Source organism: Chiroxiphia lanceolata, chromosome Z, assembly GCF_009829145.1.
Source record: "Chiroxiphia lanceolata isolate bChiLan1 chromosome Z, bChiLan1.pri, whole genome shotgun sequence".
Taxonomy (NCBI): domain Eukaryota; kingdom Metazoa; phylum Chordata; class Aves; order Passeriformes; family Pipridae; genus Chiroxiphia; species Chiroxiphia lanceolata.
The window spans coordinates 38,489,778-38,508,889 of NC_045671.1; the positions used below are offsets into that span (position 1 = coordinate 38,489,778).

Consider the following 19,112-nt stretch of genomic DNA (forward strand, 5'->3'; position numbering starts at 1 on the left):
ACAGTGCAGCAGGTTTGGTGGCAGAACTGGGGACCCTGTGGGGACCCACACTGGAGTGGTAAGAAGGATCAGTGCATCCCTCAACAGCTGCCTGAGACTTCCAGGCTCCCTTTCTCTTGTTGGGCTTGGTTATCTTTCCCTCTACACCAACAAACTTCAAAGACTGCTATAAAGGTACACAACAGCCCAGTCAAACTCGGGAGGATTGACTGGACATTTTGAACCACGAGCTACTCAAAACGTTGGTTTCAGCAGAAACGCTCTGACACAGTCTAATGCCTTTCATTAGGGAAGTGTCAGAGATACTGCCATGGATTGTCAGATCAATGCAAGGTCTCATGCAACCTTTGTTATGGAATTGCTCAGACCTACCTCTTCATGCTGCAGACCACCCTTCTATTTCCAGTGCAGGGTGTACAGAGTGTGGGGTGTGTTTTTTGGAATCATTCACTACCAAGCTGTTGTACTATCCGGCACGATTTGCTCTCAAAAATTTAATGTATATTTACACTCAGTAAGACTTCAGGATTTAAAATGCCTACCCTTACACAGAAGTACACAATGCCTCATTTACTTTGCCACAACAGCTTTTTCGTATACTTCAAATTTGTACTGGATCCCGTTCTCTTCCTGGATATCAGCAGGGACACCTGGGTACCTGGGGAGAGAGGAGAGGAAAAAGTAAAAGCCAAAAAGTAGATAAAAATGTCATGATGATTCACCTGTAATTTATCCAATCAACTAGAAAAGCGAGTTGTTTGGAAAAGGAAATGAAAATACTGTGCTTAGAACAGGTATACTACATAAAAACTGTTTTTAAGAATCATATTAATACTATCTGCAACTTGTACACACATCTTTTATATCAAGAAAGCTTACTCTGGTGCAAAACAATCCCCCCATTTTTGGCTTAATCAAAAAATTCCCAACATTTTTATTAAAGTCTCCAACATGTTATTCAAAATGTCTGCCGAGGTACAGAACACTTTGGTGTGTTTTTTTGCTTTGCTTTTCCTCAGATGGTTTAGAAGAAATGTTAAGGACAAGGTTTCTTAAAAGTCTGCAACAGATTCTTAAAGCAGCTGACTGCTACCACAGAAAGAGTTCCTCTATATACCAGATTTTCTAAACCACTTTTTATTAACAGATACTTTCAAAAATCTTTTCATCTCCCTGTGACAGAACAAGGATTTTGTATGAGTAATATTGACTTTGAGGGAGAAGTACATTTTCAATTTTATTTGCTAGGTGTGATGGTGTCAGGTTTCCACTTTAGTGAGGAGATTGCCTCATACTTTATAAATTCATGTTGCAAGGCTAAACTTTGATTTCAGTTCACTGGCCAAAACCAATGTACACCCGAGGAACAGCCACGAGGGAGAGAGGGAGCTTTGGGTCAGACCTCAGGACAGGGAAGTGAATGCAGAGCAGCTCAGAATACCTTGGAGTTGGTGACTCATCCTCCTCACCCATCACCTTGTTTGCCTCTCCTGCATCCCTCTTCCCTAGCTCCCCCAGTGCTGTGCTAATCCACTCCTGGGCCCTCTGAAGAGACCTTCACTCTCCACACTTCAGGTTTTTTCCACTGCTGGTCTGCAACCAGCTGGGAGCCAAAACTATAGAAGGAGGAGGAACAGGTCCTGTCGTTCCTGGCTCTTGAGGCAGGTGTCCTAATTTTTGCTGCCTCCTTACTGCCTATTGGATGCAGTCTTGTTGGAGAGGACATAAAAGCATGACTGGATATGACAACGATAATATAGAAGAAACCACAGTGAATGGCACAAACTCACAGTTTGATGCCTTTCCCTACTATGTTTGTTAAGAATAAGTAATTTTGTCAAGAGAAAAGGAATAATCTTAGAAATCTATAAAGCTCAACTCTCCCTACTAAAAACCATTTCATTTGTCTTTGGCAATTTATCAAAGACTTTCAGAGGCCAAATACTTTTTACTCACAACACACAGAGAGTTACAAACCTTAGTAAATATTTGAGTAATTCTAAATAAAGAAACAGTAAGAAAGGTACCTTTTTTTTGAAGCAAACTGACATGTGCAATTCTTTATTGTAAAGATTATGGGAAGGCTGAAGAACACAGTGAGTTCCAAGAACCTCTGTGCAGAGCATGGTGCAACTCCAGCTTGTAAGCAAAGTATGATACTGGGGAAAAAATCACCTCTAACTCAAACCAAAAATGGCCTTAATAGGACCCTTGCACATTCAAACTAGGTTAATCTGAAGACAAGCCTCGTAGGCAATTTGATACTTACTCTGTGAGAAGTCTGTAGTCTTTATAGTTAATTTCTGGAAAAAATGTGTCACTTTCAAATTCCTTCAAGATTCTTGTCACAAACAATCGATGATGAATTGGTTTCTCCATTGCTGCCTTTAAAAACAATAGAAACTCAGTCACTATTTTATGCATCACAGGATTTTGGCAAAGCAGGGAAAAAACTACACTCTAAATCTCCTATTTTAGACTCTGCTCAAGAGCACTTTCTAAAGGGCTAATTTCACCTTGTGTCTGTTCCACCTGGTAAGTGGCAGTAATACCTACTCTGAGTTTGAGTTATCTGATAGAAATTAAGAAAAAAAATTTGAATAGCCCTGGGAGGAGAAAGGAACAGTGTGGTCTAGTTGCAACAAGCAATTTCTGAATCACACCTCTTTGAGAAACAGGAAGGTGGTGGGAGATGCCCTCACCTCAAGGTCATTTGTTCTGATGTTTAATTAATATCAACACTAAGGATTTGCAGTGTATTTTTAGTCTGCATTAGTCTGCAATTCCAGAGATCAAACTGCCTATCAGTAGAACTTCAAAGTTCGATCTCTGGATTGTGGAAAAGTGATAAAATGCATTGAAAGTTTTTAACAACAATGTTTCCAAGCTCCTTGGACAAAAAAAGTTTAAAATGACACTTCTTAGGTGAGTTTGTCACTAAAAACTTCAGGAGTCAAAAGTTTGAGATATTTTGTCTCCAGATAAGGCTGGAAAGACACCTCTCCCCATACCTTGTGGCATTAAACTAACCTATTAAAAGCTACACTAGTGATGGTGGTTACAATATATTTTTGAAAAGCTTGCAGCCATTCCTCCCTTTCCCTTAAACTGGCAATGAGCAATGCTCTTTGTGGAAGGTGACTCACCATGCAGCAGGCTATTAGGTACTACTTCAGCAAGAACAGGAACCAAGCCATAGCAAATGGAATCCAATAAAAGTAATTGTTGCCATTGCTGAGAGGTTAATTTCTAGAAAAGCTGCCTGATTACTAGACAACAGGTAAAAATGGCAACTCACAACACACCAGCATCCAACAGCACTGAACTGGTATTGGTCCAGCTTCTACATAAATACCAGTATTTTTATTTGTTTAAGTAAGTGTGGCAGGTAAGAAGAGAAACATACACCTGCAAAATGAGAGAAGAATAATAATCTGCTCCACAAATAAAAACATACTGTTTTTTGCAAACGGAGATACTTCTATTCTGTAGTAGAAGAATAAATTGATGTCCTATCCAGCTTTGGGAAGTCAGCTTCAACAAGAACTCTCTACCACCAGGACAGGCCAGGGAAGAGCACACTGATCACAGATGTTGCAAAGAGAACTGAATTTAGTCCAAAGGGACCAGATGGTGACCTCTGTTCCAGGTAAATGGTTTCATTAGATGAGTGAACCAACCAGCTGTGTAACCATCCGCTCATTAATAAAAGAAGTGCAAATGCTTCCTCAGTTACCAGACTAGCTCTGGAGTCTGTGTGGAGGTGGCCCACGAATAGTAAACAACAAACAGAGAAAAACTTGGGGAAAAGCAAGGGACTTGAGGTGGTTATAACCCATGTTTCTCCTCAGCAGGTGGGAATGCCCAATGTCATGGCAGAGAGAGTGCAGTGGGCAAGGAGAAACACACTGTAAAGTGACTCCACTTTCCATTTCACAATTTTTCCTATATTGGGATTTAAATAAGCAGTTTAATCACATATAGGCTGACATTCTGACCTGACCTTGGCCTGTACCCATGGCCCTGTCTGGTCACTCCAGGGCTGTGCCTGACTCTGGTAACCTCCATGGGGCCTGATTCTGCCCCATGGACCTTTCTCACCACCTCCAGCCCTAGCTGATGTGTCCCCTGTCATCCCAGTTACTGCCCCTGGGTTCCAGCTCCTTTGGGAGCACCTGGTCCTCCATGTTCTTTCACAGTATCTTCAGATAAGTAAATTTTGGATCAAACAGGAAGCCTTATACGTGTGGAGCCTATACATGAGCCTGTTTGGCAACAACTGGACTCTGACACTACCTCTGCCAACTACTGCCATGGACCTGGCAGGATGGCAAAGGAGCTTTATCACAACTCTATCATTTCCACAGAGATTAAAGTAGTTCCTCAGTGACATTCAATTCACTCTTGCCCTGTCCAGCCCATTCCATGCATTCCTTTTCTTAGGACTGAAGAGAAGTTACAGGATGAATAGTGCTGAGCTGATGGAATGTTGATGTACTCATTCTACAAACACCATATCATAAGACCATACCAACATAAGTAAATCAACACCTGTGTGAGTTGTTTATTCTTTCTTTTAAGACGACTGCATTTAATATGTGGCAATGTGCTGGACTCATAGATCCTATTCCTAGGAACAGCCTAATAAAGCCTGAGTGTTGTTTCTAATCAGTCTAAACTACACAGTTTAAATCCAGTTAAAAGAAACTGATATAACTGAGCAGTCTCTGAGCAACCTGGTCTAATGGAAAGTGTCCCTGCCCACGGCAGAAGGTTTGGAATAAGACGGTGTTTAAAGTCCCTTCCAACCTAAACCACTCTGTGATTCTATGACTCCCTTAGGATGTCCCTTAGCACTGTTTTTCAGAGTCAAAGCCAAGATCTGAACTCTCAATCAGGAGACAATACCTCCACACAGAGAGCATCAGTGTCTGAACTCAGAAGAAGATTTGAAATCACAAAACTGTAGAATCACAGAGGCTGGAAAAGACCTCGAAGACCATTGAGTCCAACTGTTACTGAATCTTCTGATTGCTCCCACTCATCAAGCCTGAGTTGTACTTGGGAACAGTTTTGACATCCATGAACTAAATTTCTTGGGGATGAAACCAAGCCAGGAAATGTGCTCCATGGATATGTCTGACAAGCTCTAAGAGCTACCAGGGACTCCAGGGCCAGAACCTATGAGTGAGCCACTTCCAGCACACAAGAAGCACTCACAGGTCAGCAGACAGCCCTCAAACATGAAGTGCTTGCACAAAATCATGAAGTGCCTGTCATTACACAGAACAGCTTCGTAATTGCTGTAACCTACTGACCACTGCTGGGCTGTTCCGCTGCTCCTTCCACACCCACACAACCAACAGCAACCTCAACTCCTTCTGGAACTCAGGAGATCCCGAGCAGTGCAGAGGATCCACAGAGTGTGTCACCATGATAAGATCCAAAGAAATTAAGCTTGTAAACCTGTGCTGTGAGTAGTCCAAAAGCTTCCCTGGAGGCATCAGTACTGCCCTCACCCTGCAGTTGGGCGGGTGCTGACCTGGCACAACTTCCTGGGTGATGTCAGGTCAGGCTGGCGCTTCAGTGTGAAGGTGTCTGGGCTGAGCACGAGGCACAGAGGGGATGCACTGCTTCAGGTGAGGCAGGTGCTCAGATGTCCTGAATGACCCACACTAAGGGTGTGGGAAACCAAAGGCAGCAAAGGCCTGGAAGATCATGTTCATGTTCCCTGCTCACACCATCTACAGAAACAAGGCTGGCAGGATTGCTCCTGGGAGCTGGGGGACAACAGCCCTGGCCACGGGGGACCTCCCCAAGCCAAACTGATCAGAAGGCGCTAAGGTTGGGAGCTGTGATAAAAGGCTCCACAGGGCAATAGGTCACCCTCTTGTCTGGCAATGGCGGCTGCTGCTGCTGTAGCTCTTGACAGATGTCCTCAGTTGTGCACCCTCATATTCAAATATGTTTTGCATCTACTCCTCATTCCCCAGAATCCCACACCAGTGGGATGTCATCATCAGACCCAGTGGGATGTCTCCAGACCCAATGGGATGTCACCAGCCTAAGCTCACTGTGCCAAGGATCACAGACCAAACAGGGCAGAGCATCCCTAGTGAGGACCCCAAGAATCCCCCCCTGTTCCTACTCATCCTGCAACATCCATATCAGCCCCTGACAGGTTGCCGAAGCAGCCCACCCCAAAGTTAAATGCCAGGGGTGTGTTCCCTTCCGTAGTGAACTCAGACATGTCTGTGCACTAAGGAGTTAGCAATCCACAGAACAACTATCCTGAACACACTAGGCCGGTGCTGTGCATATTCCTTGCCCATAGGATCAGACAGAGAGCTGTAACAGAGGAGCCTTCAGGCACCTTCCCCTCGGAACTAGTGATTGTACCAACTGCATGTCCTTGATCTAAAAGGACAGCAAGAAGCTCTCATGTGAACATCCTTCCTGTTTCACAGCAGAAATGATGAATAGACCCGTTATCCTGTAAGAAAATCCTATAACAGCTTGAATAACCAAAATGGGATAGCCCTTTACATGGACAAGGCTCATACTAATAAACACAATCAGTTCTAAACCTTTGAGCCACACAAAGCAGTAAGATCAAAATAATGCTTTAAACCCAAATACCTGTAACTACCAAATAAAATTATTCACTTCAATTACCAATTGTTATTTTACTTCCTACACATTTGTACAAAGTATAATGGAAATACTCTTATGAAACCCTTTGTGCATCTTTAATGCAGGCACTACAAAAATGATCTGCAGTTTTGGTAGAGGTGTGTGTTTTCCATCAAACCCTTCTAGTTAAGATCACAAGCCTAGTTTGAATGCAGGAATCTGTATAAAACTGTTAAGATTTCTCTCTAATGAATTAATATTTCCTTTCAAATATCCTGAGCAGATGCTTGCAAGGGGGAAAACAGCTGAAATTTCAGAATTCAAGACCAGTTTGGGTTGGAAGGGACCTTAAAGCCCATCCAGTTCCACCCCCTGCCACGGGCAGGCACACCTTCCACTATCTCAGGTTGCTCCGAGCCCTGTCCAATCTGGCCTTGAACACTTCCAGGGATAGGGCAGCCACAGCTTCTCTGGGCAACCTGTGCCAGGGCCTCATCACCTTCACAGGGAACAACTCCTTCCCAATATCCCATCTAACCCTGCCCTCTGGCAGTGGGAAGCCGTTCTCCCTCGTCCCGTCCCTCCAGGCCCTTGTCCAAAGTCCCTTTCCAGCTCTCCTGGAGCCCCTTTAGGCACTCGAAGGGGCTCTGAGATCTCCCCAGAGCCTTCTCTTCTCCAGGCTGAACATCCTCAGTTCTTTCAATGCTTCTCCATGTCCAGGGTAACCAGGTCTCCTATTACCCTAAGACATATTCCCTTACACTGATCAGCACAAACAGTATGTTCCAAGTTACTCTTGGTCAAAGCTTCCAATTTATAATCTAAGTATTGGTGATTAAGAGTCTAAAAAATTACATTATTCTCTACCAAATATCAGTCAGACACTGGAAAAACAGTTAAAATATAAGTCTACAAGACAGGTGCTCCTGGAAGGAGAAGCAAAAACAATCACTCCCTACAGCACTAGATGAGCCTGTGGCTGTTGCAGGAAAGGGGTAAATGGTTCTGCTCACACCTGCATCCTGCAGAACTACTGTCAGAGGCTCTTGCTGGGCAGCTGTGCCCACTGTGAAGAGAAGCTGTCACCACAAATTCCCTGCCTGGAAGCAGACTGAGAGTGAAGGACAGACTACTTCTACAGGATAATAGCTGATTATAGACTGAATGCATTTGCAATATCAACTACATGATGTCTAATTCACCACACTCAGAAGTGATTATAAAACAGAAATTAAAAAAAGGGAATAAAGAAACAACAGTGTTTTACAGGCTATTTATACATGCACTTCATTTTTCTCACAGCTTTAGCAATATCTAAATACTTCACTTTTTTTACTGTAAAGGATGCATTCCAAAGACACAGAGAAGAGGTTCGTGAAAGGCACAAACTGCAGAGGCAAGAAATACCAGAAAATGTATTTTCCTGTCCCATACAAGGCATAGTAGCAGCCCCCATTTGCTACTAGGAGCTTGACAGCACTGTCATCATACATCTGAAGTCCCAGTGCCAAACAACAAGTGGACAGTAAAGGATACTAGAACTGTTTCCTTCACTATTAAAAAAATAATTGCTTTACAGTTCTTAACAATTCAATTACTAATCCAGAGACTGGGAGCAGTAGGGACATCTGGCTGTTGGATGGGAAAGCAGAGTGAGTGCAACCTCTCCTCATATGATTATCTCTTCTTACTGCTGACACCATCAGCTGGCAGCTCTCTCTAAACCCTATTTTCTCACCTGTATACATGCAAAAAGGGTCATACTCTGGCTAAAAATGCTGGACCATTTTTCTTTTTTTCCATATCCTTTGCAGAGTCAGTCAGCACCCTTGGTAAAATAAACATAGCAATAGTGGTTTTGGCTGAAAAACCGAGCAATTTAGATATTTAAAATAAAGCTCTCAAAAGCACAACAACTGTATGGCAGTGGCCCACTGGCAAGACCAACATTTGGTTACTTGGACAGGCATTTTAAACTCGAGAGCTGAAATCTCACTTTCCAAGACTTGCTCTGTTAGAATCACTGCAGTTTGCACTTCCTAATGCAGAATTAATAGGGACTTGAGCCATTCTCATCCCACCAGAGAGAACGAGTAACTCAGGAGTAGGCTGAATGTACCTTGTAAACTGAAGTGCCTCCGACGATCCAAATCATGTCCACTTTACTTTTTAGCTCTGGTGAATCCAAAAGAGCTAAAGCATCATCCAGACTTTTGGAAAGATAATGTGCTCCTTTCGGGGCTTCCCTAGAAAAAAGTAAAGTTTTATCACTAAATAATTAGAAGGCAATTCATTGTGATCATCAATACAATCTAGAGACACAATGTGTTTGGCTGAATTCACAAACAACTAAATGTAATTGGTTTGAAATGCCTGTTATTGCCAATCTATGTTAGAATTCTCATCTGACTGCAAGTTTATCAGATTTCAGCTTCATTAATTTAAGAGGCATTATAAATTATAGATCTGAAATTTTATAACACATTTTTGAAAAAGCGTAACAGAGGAATTTACATAAATAACTTAAATAAATTACAGATAATATAGAAATTTTTACCTGAATTCCAAAACATTAATATTTCATTCAATAAAAATAGTTGAAAAGCCCCTATTCACTGCCCACCCACATGATCAGCTGCAAACCCACCAACATCCTCCAAAACAATAAACCACTCTAAGTGGACATTTTTGTTTAATAATATTTGGGTAACTGTGGGTGATGCATTCAAGATGAGAGCTCTGAAAAAGGGTAGTTCACCCACAAATCCTAATAAAAATAAGCTTCAAAAAAGGGATTCAGAGCCACCAATCTAAGCAGGAACTAGAGAAATGCAGTTGAACACGAGTCAGAAAAACTATGGACAATTGTCAAATGGTTTATGAGTAGAGCTAGAAGTTTTACTTACAATGCAAAGTAATGACAATTACTTGTAAATTAATAAAAAAAAAATAAAGGTAAAGTAGTTATAACACTCAGGACAAAGAGCAGAAATTCTTTCTAACCAAATACCAGAAATGATACATTTGGAATTACTGTATGTTGATTTGCTACAGGTATTTTTAGGTGCAGAATTTTTATTTGTTTTACAGGCCTATTATTCATCATACTTACTTGAGCTCCCTGCTGAGCACAATATTAATTCTGTCTTTTAGAGGACGGTTCTTCTCAGGAATGGAGAACCAGGTTTTTTTACCCATTATCAGTGCATTCTGTTTACCTGAGTATAAGAGGAAACATTTACTTAAGTTTACTGTTTAGTGACAATGCTGGACTTCCCCTTCTAAACTCCACATCAGCAGTTAACAAAAGCACAAGCTTAGGCCCCAGTTCACTAACCAGTCACATGTTTGTGGCCTCAGAGCATTGTCAGTCAGCTGACACCAATGCAGTCTCATATAAACTCATAATATTTTTTAGAAGAACCAGCAAAATTAAATCTAAAGCTGAAGGGTATCAGGTGTTCAATCATATTCTAAAAATTCACCTATAATTTCTGACCAAACCCAAGCATTCATAACCTCATATACACACCTTTTTTTATAAAATTACCTCTTATATACACATTCCTAAGAAGAGAAAGGTTTCTCTTTACGAGGAAATGGAGTTGTCAGAAAAATAAACACAGAGGTTGAGAGTCAAGAGAGTCAATGGTGACATCCCTGCTGTGAAGATTTATGGCAGCATAATCCATTAAGAAGCCTGGTTATGAAGCAACTTACCTACCTAACATCTAAGGTCACAACTTATCAAAAGATCTGCAGGTAGGATGGAGCAAAATTTTTCTTTTTAATTGTATTTTAAATATTTTTTTTTTGATCAGAGGTTATTTGTGCACACATCTAAGAAGACTTAAAATTGTGTTCTTCTTTTTTTTTAAAGTTGCAATGGGATGAATGAGGTCTCCAAAACACAAATAAAATCCTTCCTTAAGACTGTTGAAAAATGAGATTAGACACTCCTTGTGGATTATGGAACAGACCTTTAAGTCAGAAAATGGAACAGGTCACCTAATCAAAACAAGGAAACCTATTAGGCTGACCAGGAGTTTTAACAGGAGCATGAAAAAAAAAACATAGGAAGGAGTGACCACGTTGGGAAATGTTTGCAGTATGGCTGCTGTGTATTATCAGCAGGGTTACGGTATTCTGGCATATGGGGATGGCTCAGCACTCAGAAAACCAAGCAAAATTACATCAGAAGGGTCAGAGGCTTGGAATAAATGATCAAGGCTGAGCTACAGCAAACAAGTTAGATAAGCTAAAACAGCCTGAAAAAAACAAACCATCTCTGCTAGTTAATCAGCATGTGAAAACCTTTCCTTTTTTAACATGGAGTTTCAGGGAAAGATGTTTTAAGTAAACTTCAGGTGAAGTTTTCTACTCTTTTGGGGAAACAGGACTTGGGAATCCTTTTCATTAACAGATCACCTGCACCCCCAAAACATCTGAATCAACTCGTGTCTTCATCTGACCCGAACGATTTCCCAAAGGATGAAGTACAGGGGAGGCTTGGGAGGGCAGGCTGTGTGCAGAAATAAGGCTAGTAATCCAGGGAAATGTAAAATCCCCAGTTTTCCGTGCCTGACACTACACACAGCTCTACATTACCTTCCACATGAGACGTAGTAGTCATTCTCTGGAAGTACTTGTACTCATTCCTGGTGAGAAAACACGAAGAGCGTTACAATGTGGTTTAAGAATGAGGTCTTTAATTTCTAATACTTTTTGGCAATTTCTCTAACTAAAAAAAAGAAAAAAAAAAAGAAAGAAAAAACCCCAAACGTAAAGCGGGTGCTGCTGGTGCCCGGAGAGGAGCGGCTACACAGAGCCTGGGCCGATGCCATGGCCGAGGCGGGACCTTTGTCCTCGGCTGCAGGAGGGACAACCCACGCCATGGCGTGAAGACGAACCCACCCGAAACCCCAACCTCGCCATCCCGCCATCGCCGCGCTTTCCCGCCTCGCCGAGCATCGCCCTCACGGACTACAACTCCCGGCGCACCCCGCACGGCCCCGCAGCGCCCGGCGGCAATGGTGCGGCGCAGAGCACGCCGGAAGCTGTAGGCCGCCCGCCGTCACTCTCGCCCGGCGGCGGCGCGGCCGTACCTGAGGGGTGGCCAGGGCAGCCGCCCGTCCTTTCCGATGCCCATGTTCTGGCTCACGGCCACGATGGAGTTGAGCGAGCGCGCCATGGCGGCGCCGTGGGGGCCGAGTGGGGCAGCGCCGGGACGGACGGGCTGGACGGGGGCGGGCGGAGCGGCCCCATCCGGCGGGAGGCGGTGCCGGGCCCAGCCGGGCCATGGTGCCGAGGGGGCGGCGGGAGCGCGGCGGGGTCAGGCGGCAGCTCGTGCTCAGCAGGTTTTTCGGCGCGGCGGGGACCGGCGGCGAGCGCGGTTCCGCCCGGAACACGGTGACCGGCCAGGGCAGGGAGGGACGGACGGGCGGGCAGGCAGGACAGGGGTTCCCGCAGGCGAGGGACCGACCGCAGCACCTGTGTGACACGGGGCAGCGGTACCGAGCATCCTCAGACAAGGGAAAGACAGGGAGCTGCTGGAGAGGGTTCATCAGAGGCCACAGAGGTGATGAGGGGTCTGGAACATCTCCCTGATGAGCAGAGACTGCAGGAGCTGGGCCTGGTTAGTCTAGAGAGGAGAAGACTGAGAAGGGATCCCATCAATCCACACCAGTATCCCCAAGGGGTGTCAGAAGATGGTCCCAGACTCTGTTCAGTGGTGCCCCAGCGACAGGACAAGGAGCAAGGACCATAAAATGAAACACAACAAGTTCTCCCTCAACATGAGGCAGAACTTCTCTCCATGGAGGTGGCAGAGCCCAGAAAAGCTGCCCAGGGAGGGTGTGGAGTCTTCCTGTCTGGAGACATCCCAGACCCACTTGTACATGTCCCTGTGTCACCTGCTCCAGGTGACCCTCCCTGAACAGGGAGTTGGGCTGGGTGATCTCTAGAGTACCCTTCCAACCCCAACCATTCTGTGATCCAGGATGTCCCATTTTGCAGGAGCTGGAGCTCAGCACAGGTTTGATGAGCTGGGCAGGGCCAGGGTGCTGGTCCATGTCACTGGGGCTTTGCTCCCATATTGGATCCCTGGCACAGGTTGTGCCTCCTGGTGTTGCAAAATGTGGAATATGTAGAGATTATCTTAAAGCAGGATGTTCTTTGATGTTTGATCTTTGTGTTGTTTCCTGATCAACAAGGAAAGAGACCTGGTCAGTGGGACAGGCAGCAGCTGCATCCCTTAGGGAAGGACATCCTGGAACCAACAAGCATTCAGGGTGAAATAAAGATATTGATGTGTGCCTATGTACACGTTGCTAATTGGCAAAATACTCAAGGTCTGTGTATCCTGTGGCTGAACTGTGTTCATTATAATACTAAAACCCACACCTACAGGCCAAAAAAGACTCAGCCCAAGTGCAGACCCTTCCCCTGAGCACATGTAGAAGTTGGCTGGCATTGTGTACCCTGTATGGAAATGACCAATTAATCCTGATAGAGGGGCTGTGCTTGGGAAGTTACTAATTCTGGATTTCTGTGTATAAATGATGGCACAGAAAGTCCGGTTGTTGTGCTGGATTTGTGCAACACACTGTGAACCCGTGGCCTGTGAAGTTCTGAAATAAATATTCAGTGTCTCTCAGGTGTGTAATTATTGGCTTGTTGCACACCAGATGACAAATCAGATTTTGTGGACAACTGTGGCATGTAGCAGGCTGAGCTCATGGCCCAGGTGATGGAGCTCAGGCAACTCCAGGTAGGTCTGCTGTTGGGTGCAAGGCCAAAAGAGCCTGCAATGATCCAGCAGCCTCTTTGTATCACCACTGGTTAAAAACTGCTATCTCTTAGGAACTGGTTTTCATGCTGAGTTTATGTTTTCCAGTCTTCCTGTAGTTAAAATTTCCAGCCCCTTGTAGCCCAGGATGGTCGTTTGCTTTTTCACCTGTGTGTCAAGGCAACTTTTTTGGTTACCTTTGGTCCAAATGCATTTTTAAAGGTGTGATTGCAGCTTTCTGCCCATGCAGAGAAAGCTTCCTATTTAGTGTTTATTTGGTGGTGTTTAACAGTGGATTCAGAAGCTTTGCTACTTATATGGGCTGTACATATGGTTAGGTTATATAGACGTTATGAACTTAGTTGGTGGGGGTGGAGCTCCTGCTTAGTTGTAAGGAAATTGAAATTCCTCAATTAAACGCTCTGAGATTACCATATGAAATGTGGCTGCAGGCAGCTGAAAGCATCTGCTGTGTGCTTATCTGTGAACTGTTTATATGTTGTTGGAACTGTAAGTTACTTCTTTATATTTAGTCAAACTTCTTGCATGCTGTTAAGCAATAGATCACTGATGAAGCAGCATAAATTGACGAATTTTTGGTTTACATAGTGTTCAAAGTGCACATGTCAAAAGACATCTAAGGAGCAGTGGTTGACAGTGCTGTATTTTGTACAAACCCAGGTGCTTACAAGTAGTTTAGGAAAACCTTTTTAAGCCTGGACTGATACTTGTAGGATGGTATGGAGCAGATGGAGGTGATCCCATCATCACTAGGATTCAGTCCTTAGGGAATGGTGCCTCTTGGGGGTAAACAGCCAGTGTCTGGCAAGGAGAGAGCTCTGGACTGTGGGAGTGAGGATTTGCAGAAGAGCTCTGGTTCAGGCACAGGTGGTGGCTGTGGTGTTGTGGGAAAGTCTGTTAAATACTGGTTCAGTTCTCTGCCACAGAAGTAGCTCTAAGCTGCCTTTTGAAGCCACAATAGCTGCAGGTGTTTCTTTTATAGCACAACAGCCAACCTGATCACAAGATGTACTGTTCCTCTTCCTCTTGTAGCCTCAAGTGCTAGAAGAACTGTTTTATAAACAAGACGTGTAGATAGGTAAAATAGTTAGGAATTTTGTATATGGTAAATTATTTTCATAGAATCACGGAAGGGTTTGGTTGGAAACGACCTTAAAGCTCATCTCCTTCCATACATCGTCATGGGCAGGGACACCTCCAAATGGACCAGGTTGCTCCAAGCCCTGTCCAACCTGGCCTTGGACACTTCCAGGGATGGGTTATTCAGTAATTTTGTGTTATCTCTTTGTGAAATGCTTGGTTGCATTATTGTCTTTCATAGAGGATGACAAAGAGAAAAAGGAACTGAACTTCTTTGTGTAATTTATGTTTCAGGCTTCTGAATGTGGCACAAAAAGGAGCACATCAACTGAAGGCAATGAACCTTGTGAAAAGAAGCCCAAGGCACAACAAATCACTCTAGAAGATATCTGTAACCCACTGAAGACTCAGGATAAAAGTGAGTTGACTGTAAACGAACCTCCAAGCATTGACAGCCAGTAAATAGTTTGTCATTGTCAAATGTGAAAAAAGTGTCTCGGAACTTTGGGAAGTGTCCCTTGAGTGTAAGATACAACTGTGAAGAGCCATAATGAACATACTCCTGAACTGTTCAAGAACCTTTCTGTGGCACAGGAGCTAGGAATTTGAGCCTTGCTCCAGAATCACTCTGCAAATTCCCTTCAGCTCACTCAGCTTTAACAGGTTGTTCAGTCAGTGAAGTCTAGATGCCCAGGGAGAAATGGTGCAACTTTCCTTCCTGTGTTGGTTTAACAGTCTTGTTCTGAAGCACAACTGACACTTGAGAGCTCTGTAGAGCCTGGTCTGTAACTGGTGTACCCATAGGCTACCCTTAAGTAAATTCTCACCTGGGAAACAACAGCCACTCCATTCTCTTGAAAATACCTGAGTTCCATCTGGCTTTGAACCAAGAGTTTAATAAAATAATACTGGTGCAAAAACAAATGGGTGTATATAAAGTTCATTGCACTTCATTTAAAAGAGTTAGCCTCCTAAGTTTTTTAAAGTGGGAACTGTATTCAGTTTTGTCGGTGCAATGGTTTGAAGTACCGCTAAGACACCACCAAGTAGCAATACTGCTAAAACCTGGACTGACAAAAATTCTACTTGATTTCCAATATTCTTGACTAAATTAGTGGCTTTGTAGTTACCAGCCCAGAAAATAGTTGTGTGTCTTTTCCCATGTATGACCAAGCACACAAGTGAAGAATACTGGTTTTCCAGGGAGTTAATCAAGCTGGTTCCATGCATGACTCTGTCAGTCTGGGAGAAATATTGCAATGGGAGAGGAGAAGGAATGTAGAGAAGAGAGAGATGGAGCAAAATGGTTTTGTTCTGTGCTTACTGATGTTATTCTAATAGACATTCTGCTTTAGAAAATAAGTTGCTAATGTTTTTGTTGTGTATTTTTACTGAAGAAGAACCTCAGAAGCATGAAAAGCCCTGTATATGTTTGCAAACTCTAGACAGACTGAGAGAATTCAGCAGTGATTCAGACCAGCAGTGTACCAGAATCGAGGATGGTTTTCAGGAGAAAGAGTCCAAGAGTTTGAAAAAATGTCCCAGTATTACTGGGAGAAGTTCAGAATTGAAGATCCCTCTTCCGTCTTGGGACACTGACCCAAAGGTTGCTCAGAAGGTATGCAGAGCTGTGGTCTGTGGTGTGTAGATTGCTTGTCGTGGTTTAAAAAAGCAAGTTTTGGCAGAAGCTTTGTGTTTTTGTGTTCTGTCATGAAATAGTGCAGCAGAACCCGACAGACCCCACAGACCCTGCTTTCCTGAAGCTCTTCTTGTAGTGAACAGGATGCATCTTTAGCTCTTCAGTAATACCACTGAAAAACAGCAGTAATGAGAGCAGAGACACTGGTAGTGTATCTTGTGATTGAGTGAAGCTGTAATATCGTAATAACACATGTTCAGTTGGTACTTGGCTCATCTTTCTTTCAATTCTACCAATTTTGATGTGGGATGTTAAATTTCTACCAGTCTTTCTTTACATAAGTATTAGAAAAATTGCTGAGATGTAGCCTAATCCAGTGGCTGGTAAATCTGACTACTAGAGATACCACTGCTTTTTCATCTGCAGAAGATATGGGTAGCTTGCATGAAAAGTTATCATTATTATATGTATTATGCAAGTCAATAAGACTGGGGTAATAGTACTTTGTAAGAGTAGTAGTACTTTGCTTCTTCTTTAATTATGGGTCTAATTAACTTTAGTTAATTCGTTGTTTTAGGTGTCAGGTCCTAAAAGGTATCTCCTGGCTTATTGTGGCAACTGCTCTTCAGTGAGGTTTTATATCTGACTCTTTGAGGGAAGGAGGTTGTATGGAAGGTTATGCAGTTGATTTTAACCCTGCCTGAAGCTCATGAACTTAAACTGGGGGTGTCTGGTTTGTGTGAGTGTGAGCTCAAAATGTGAGGTCTTCCTGCTGGGCTGGCACAGACCTTGGGTTGAGGACTGCTGAGTGCTTGGGCTCAGGGTTTTGCAGTAGAGACATCTGAGCTCCTGGGGCCATCCAAGTTCTGGTGCAGCTTTATTTGTCCTGGGCTCTGCTGTCTTGCTGGATGGTGTGCAATTCTGGAAATTTTGCAGTTAAAGTGTTCTTTTTCCCTGATTGTTCTCTGACTGCAGTCTTTGTACATTCCTATGACCCAGAGTGTATGATTTAAGCCGTCTCTGTATTTCTTCTGAGTTATCACGGCTGCGAAGCAGTCTGTTCACTTGGTTGCTTGTCATCTGGATGGGGCGCTTGCTAGAAATGGAAGTCTAATGGATTTATTTGCAGATACAGAATTTTGCAGCACAACCTAATGAATTGTGTTTTGAATGATTGTAGGCTTTAAAAACCTGTGGAGGGTGTTGTGTTAGTATTTTTTTTTTGAACAAATTTTATTGGTACTTGATATTGTGATATGAGTAAGGAAGAACTTCACTGTAAGTGAAAAATGCCTTATCAATGTTGTTCACTGCACTAATGAAAGACTGAACCCGTCACCTTGCTGACAACACAGAACAACGCTGAGTTGTAGACCTGAAGTTGCTTGACAAGAATAGGCTGCATAATGTCATTGTGAATGGTACATTGCTGAGAGACTGGGCTGCTCAAAGTCTTACATGTTAAGGATTTTAGAAACTGTAGTATAGATTTTTTGTGTATAAATTATTTTGGAAGGTTTGCTGAACTTACAAAATAAGGGCAGACTGGAGAATAAATATAGTTTTGGTGGTTGAGACAGTGAACTGAGACTCAAATTGTTTTATTTCTGGATTTACTGTGGATTTTTGGAACATCATTAATCTCTCTACACTGGAGTTTCTTACTGTAAACTGGAGTGGTTATTTTAATATCTGGCCAGTTTGGACTACCCAGTCTTTGCAGCCTGCATGGCTCTTGATCTGTGTTTTGAGAACTTACGATACAATAAGACATATGATTTCACCTGAGGTGTCTGAGGATTGTTGTACAGCAAGTCAACTAACTTTGACTTTCATGACTTTTTAATTCCTTTTAATTCCAAATAAACTGTGTTGTGTATATCCTACTTTAGTAGTTTTGCTGCAGCTCTTTGGGCTATTTAATGCAAGAAGAGTCTTTAGCTCTGTGGTCAATATAAGCCAAGGTATATGGGGGCAACTGATTTGTTTGATGATTCCTAACTGTACTTTTCCATCCTTTATTTACAGGAGGAGGTACGATGTGATCTTAGTCAGTTTTCTGCATCTCTTAAGTCCTATGAAAATACTCAGAATGCTTTGGATACAAATCTTAATAAAAGAACCAAAAGCATTTACACTCCATTAGAACTTCAGTTCATAGAAATGAAGAAACAGTATAAAGATGCTGTTTTGTGTGTGGAATGTGGATACAAATACCGCTTCTTTGGAGAAGATGCAGAGGTAATTTTTGCCAGGGTTATGCAAAAATTGTTGCATTGTACTGGTGTCCTACTCGATCTATGACTACTTCCAGAAGGGAGGTTTCTTTGTGGGTTCTTCTGATACTTGAAATCAAGGTGAAAAAATCTCTACATGCTTAAACTTTTTGCCAAAATAGGCTTTATTATTTTGTAATTGGATGGTAGTGCTTGCTGTCTTGCATGCTGAGAATTTAAGGTGAGTTCCCAGAATAATTACTTGTCAGAGTTAAAACTGAAAAACTCTCAGAAGTGAATTGGCTTAAAACTCTACCAGGAGTATTTCAGTTTGGAAGACAGTGGAACAAGTACTGTAAAAAGAGATGAACATAGCAAGTATAGTCTGGTTGCAGAGGGTATTTTGAATGCGTGTTCAGATGTGGCACCTGCACATGCCAGATCTGTAGGAACTGGAAAAGACTTGATAAAAACATAATTTTGAAGTGATGGTTCATTAATGGTTCATAATGTTGGGGGATTTTTTTTGTGATGTGTCCCAAAGTCTTTGCTACCAACCTTTGATTGGTACTATTTCCACACTCGAGACCAGTGAGAAATGTTGCTTAGTTACTGGGAATTAATTTTCCCCATGAAATTTGGGCTGTGTAATTTGTCTACTCATTTGCTGGTTTACTCACAGTCCAGAAATAGAAATACGTGGTCCAGGGAGACAGGTCAGTGTTTGGCTGCAGTT

The 19,112-nt window shown here is 42.9% G+C and overlaps 2 protein-coding genes across 3 annotated transcripts in view; one reads left to right on the top strand and one right to left on the bottom strand.

Moving 5' to 3' along the window:
• Nucleotides 1–461: 461 nt before the first annotated feature.
• Nucleotides 462–11,886, bottom strand: DHFR (dihydrofolate reductase). 2 transcript variants are annotated; one of them, XM_032676535.1, is made up of 6 exons: nucleotides 11,739–11,886; nucleotides 11,242–11,291; nucleotides 9,746–9,851; nucleotides 8,753–8,879; nucleotides 2,270–2,385; nucleotides 462–658 (listed from the first exon to the last, which is right to left on the bottom strand). In XM_032676535.1, the coding sequence occupies exons 1-6, from the start codon at nucleotides 11,822–11,824 to the stop codon at nucleotides 571–573; spliced, it is 573 nt and encodes a 190-aa protein (XP_032532426.1). In that variant the 5' UTR covers nucleotides 11,825–11,886; the 3' UTR covers nucleotides 462–570. The 2 variants fall into 2 exon arrangements, with proteins under 2 accessions (XP_032532426.1, XP_032532427.1); XM_032676536.1 differs by lacking the exon at nucleotides 11,739–11,886 and adding an exon at nucleotides 11,548–11,623.
• A 195-nt stretch (nucleotides 11,887–12,081) lies between these two features.
• MSH3 (mutS homolog 3) overlaps nucleotides 12,082–19,112 on the top strand; it is a 104,109-nt gene continuing 97,078 nt past the window's right edge. Inside the window, exons 1-4 of the mRNA XM_032675236.1 lie at nucleotides 12,082–12,268; nucleotides 14,816–14,939; nucleotides 15,919–16,139; nucleotides 18,189–18,401. Of these exons, the coding sequence (XP_032531127.1) occupies nucleotides 12,215–12,268; nucleotides 14,816–14,939; nucleotides 15,919–16,139; nucleotides 18,189–18,401 (612 nt within the window). The 5' untranslated portion in view covers nucleotides 12,082–12,214. The remainder of the gene's footprint in view (nucleotides 12,269–14,815; nucleotides 14,940–15,918; nucleotides 16,140–18,188; nucleotides 18,402–19,112) is intronic.

Excerpts from the sequence above, each read along its gene's own strand:
- DHFR (XM_032676535.1), bottom strand. The coding sequence starts at position 11,824 with ATGGCGCGCTCGCTCAACTCCATCGTGGCCGTGAGCCAGAACATGGGC. Across the intron at positions 8,880-9,745 it reads GTGCTCAGCAGGGAGCTCAA|GGAAGCCCCGAAAGGAGCAC; the intron begins GTAAGTATGATG and ends ACTTTTTTCTAG. Across the intron at positions 659-2,269 it reads GACTACAGACTTCTCACAGA|GTACCCAGGTGTCCCTGCTG; the intron begins GTAAGTATCAAA and ends CTCTCTCCCCAG.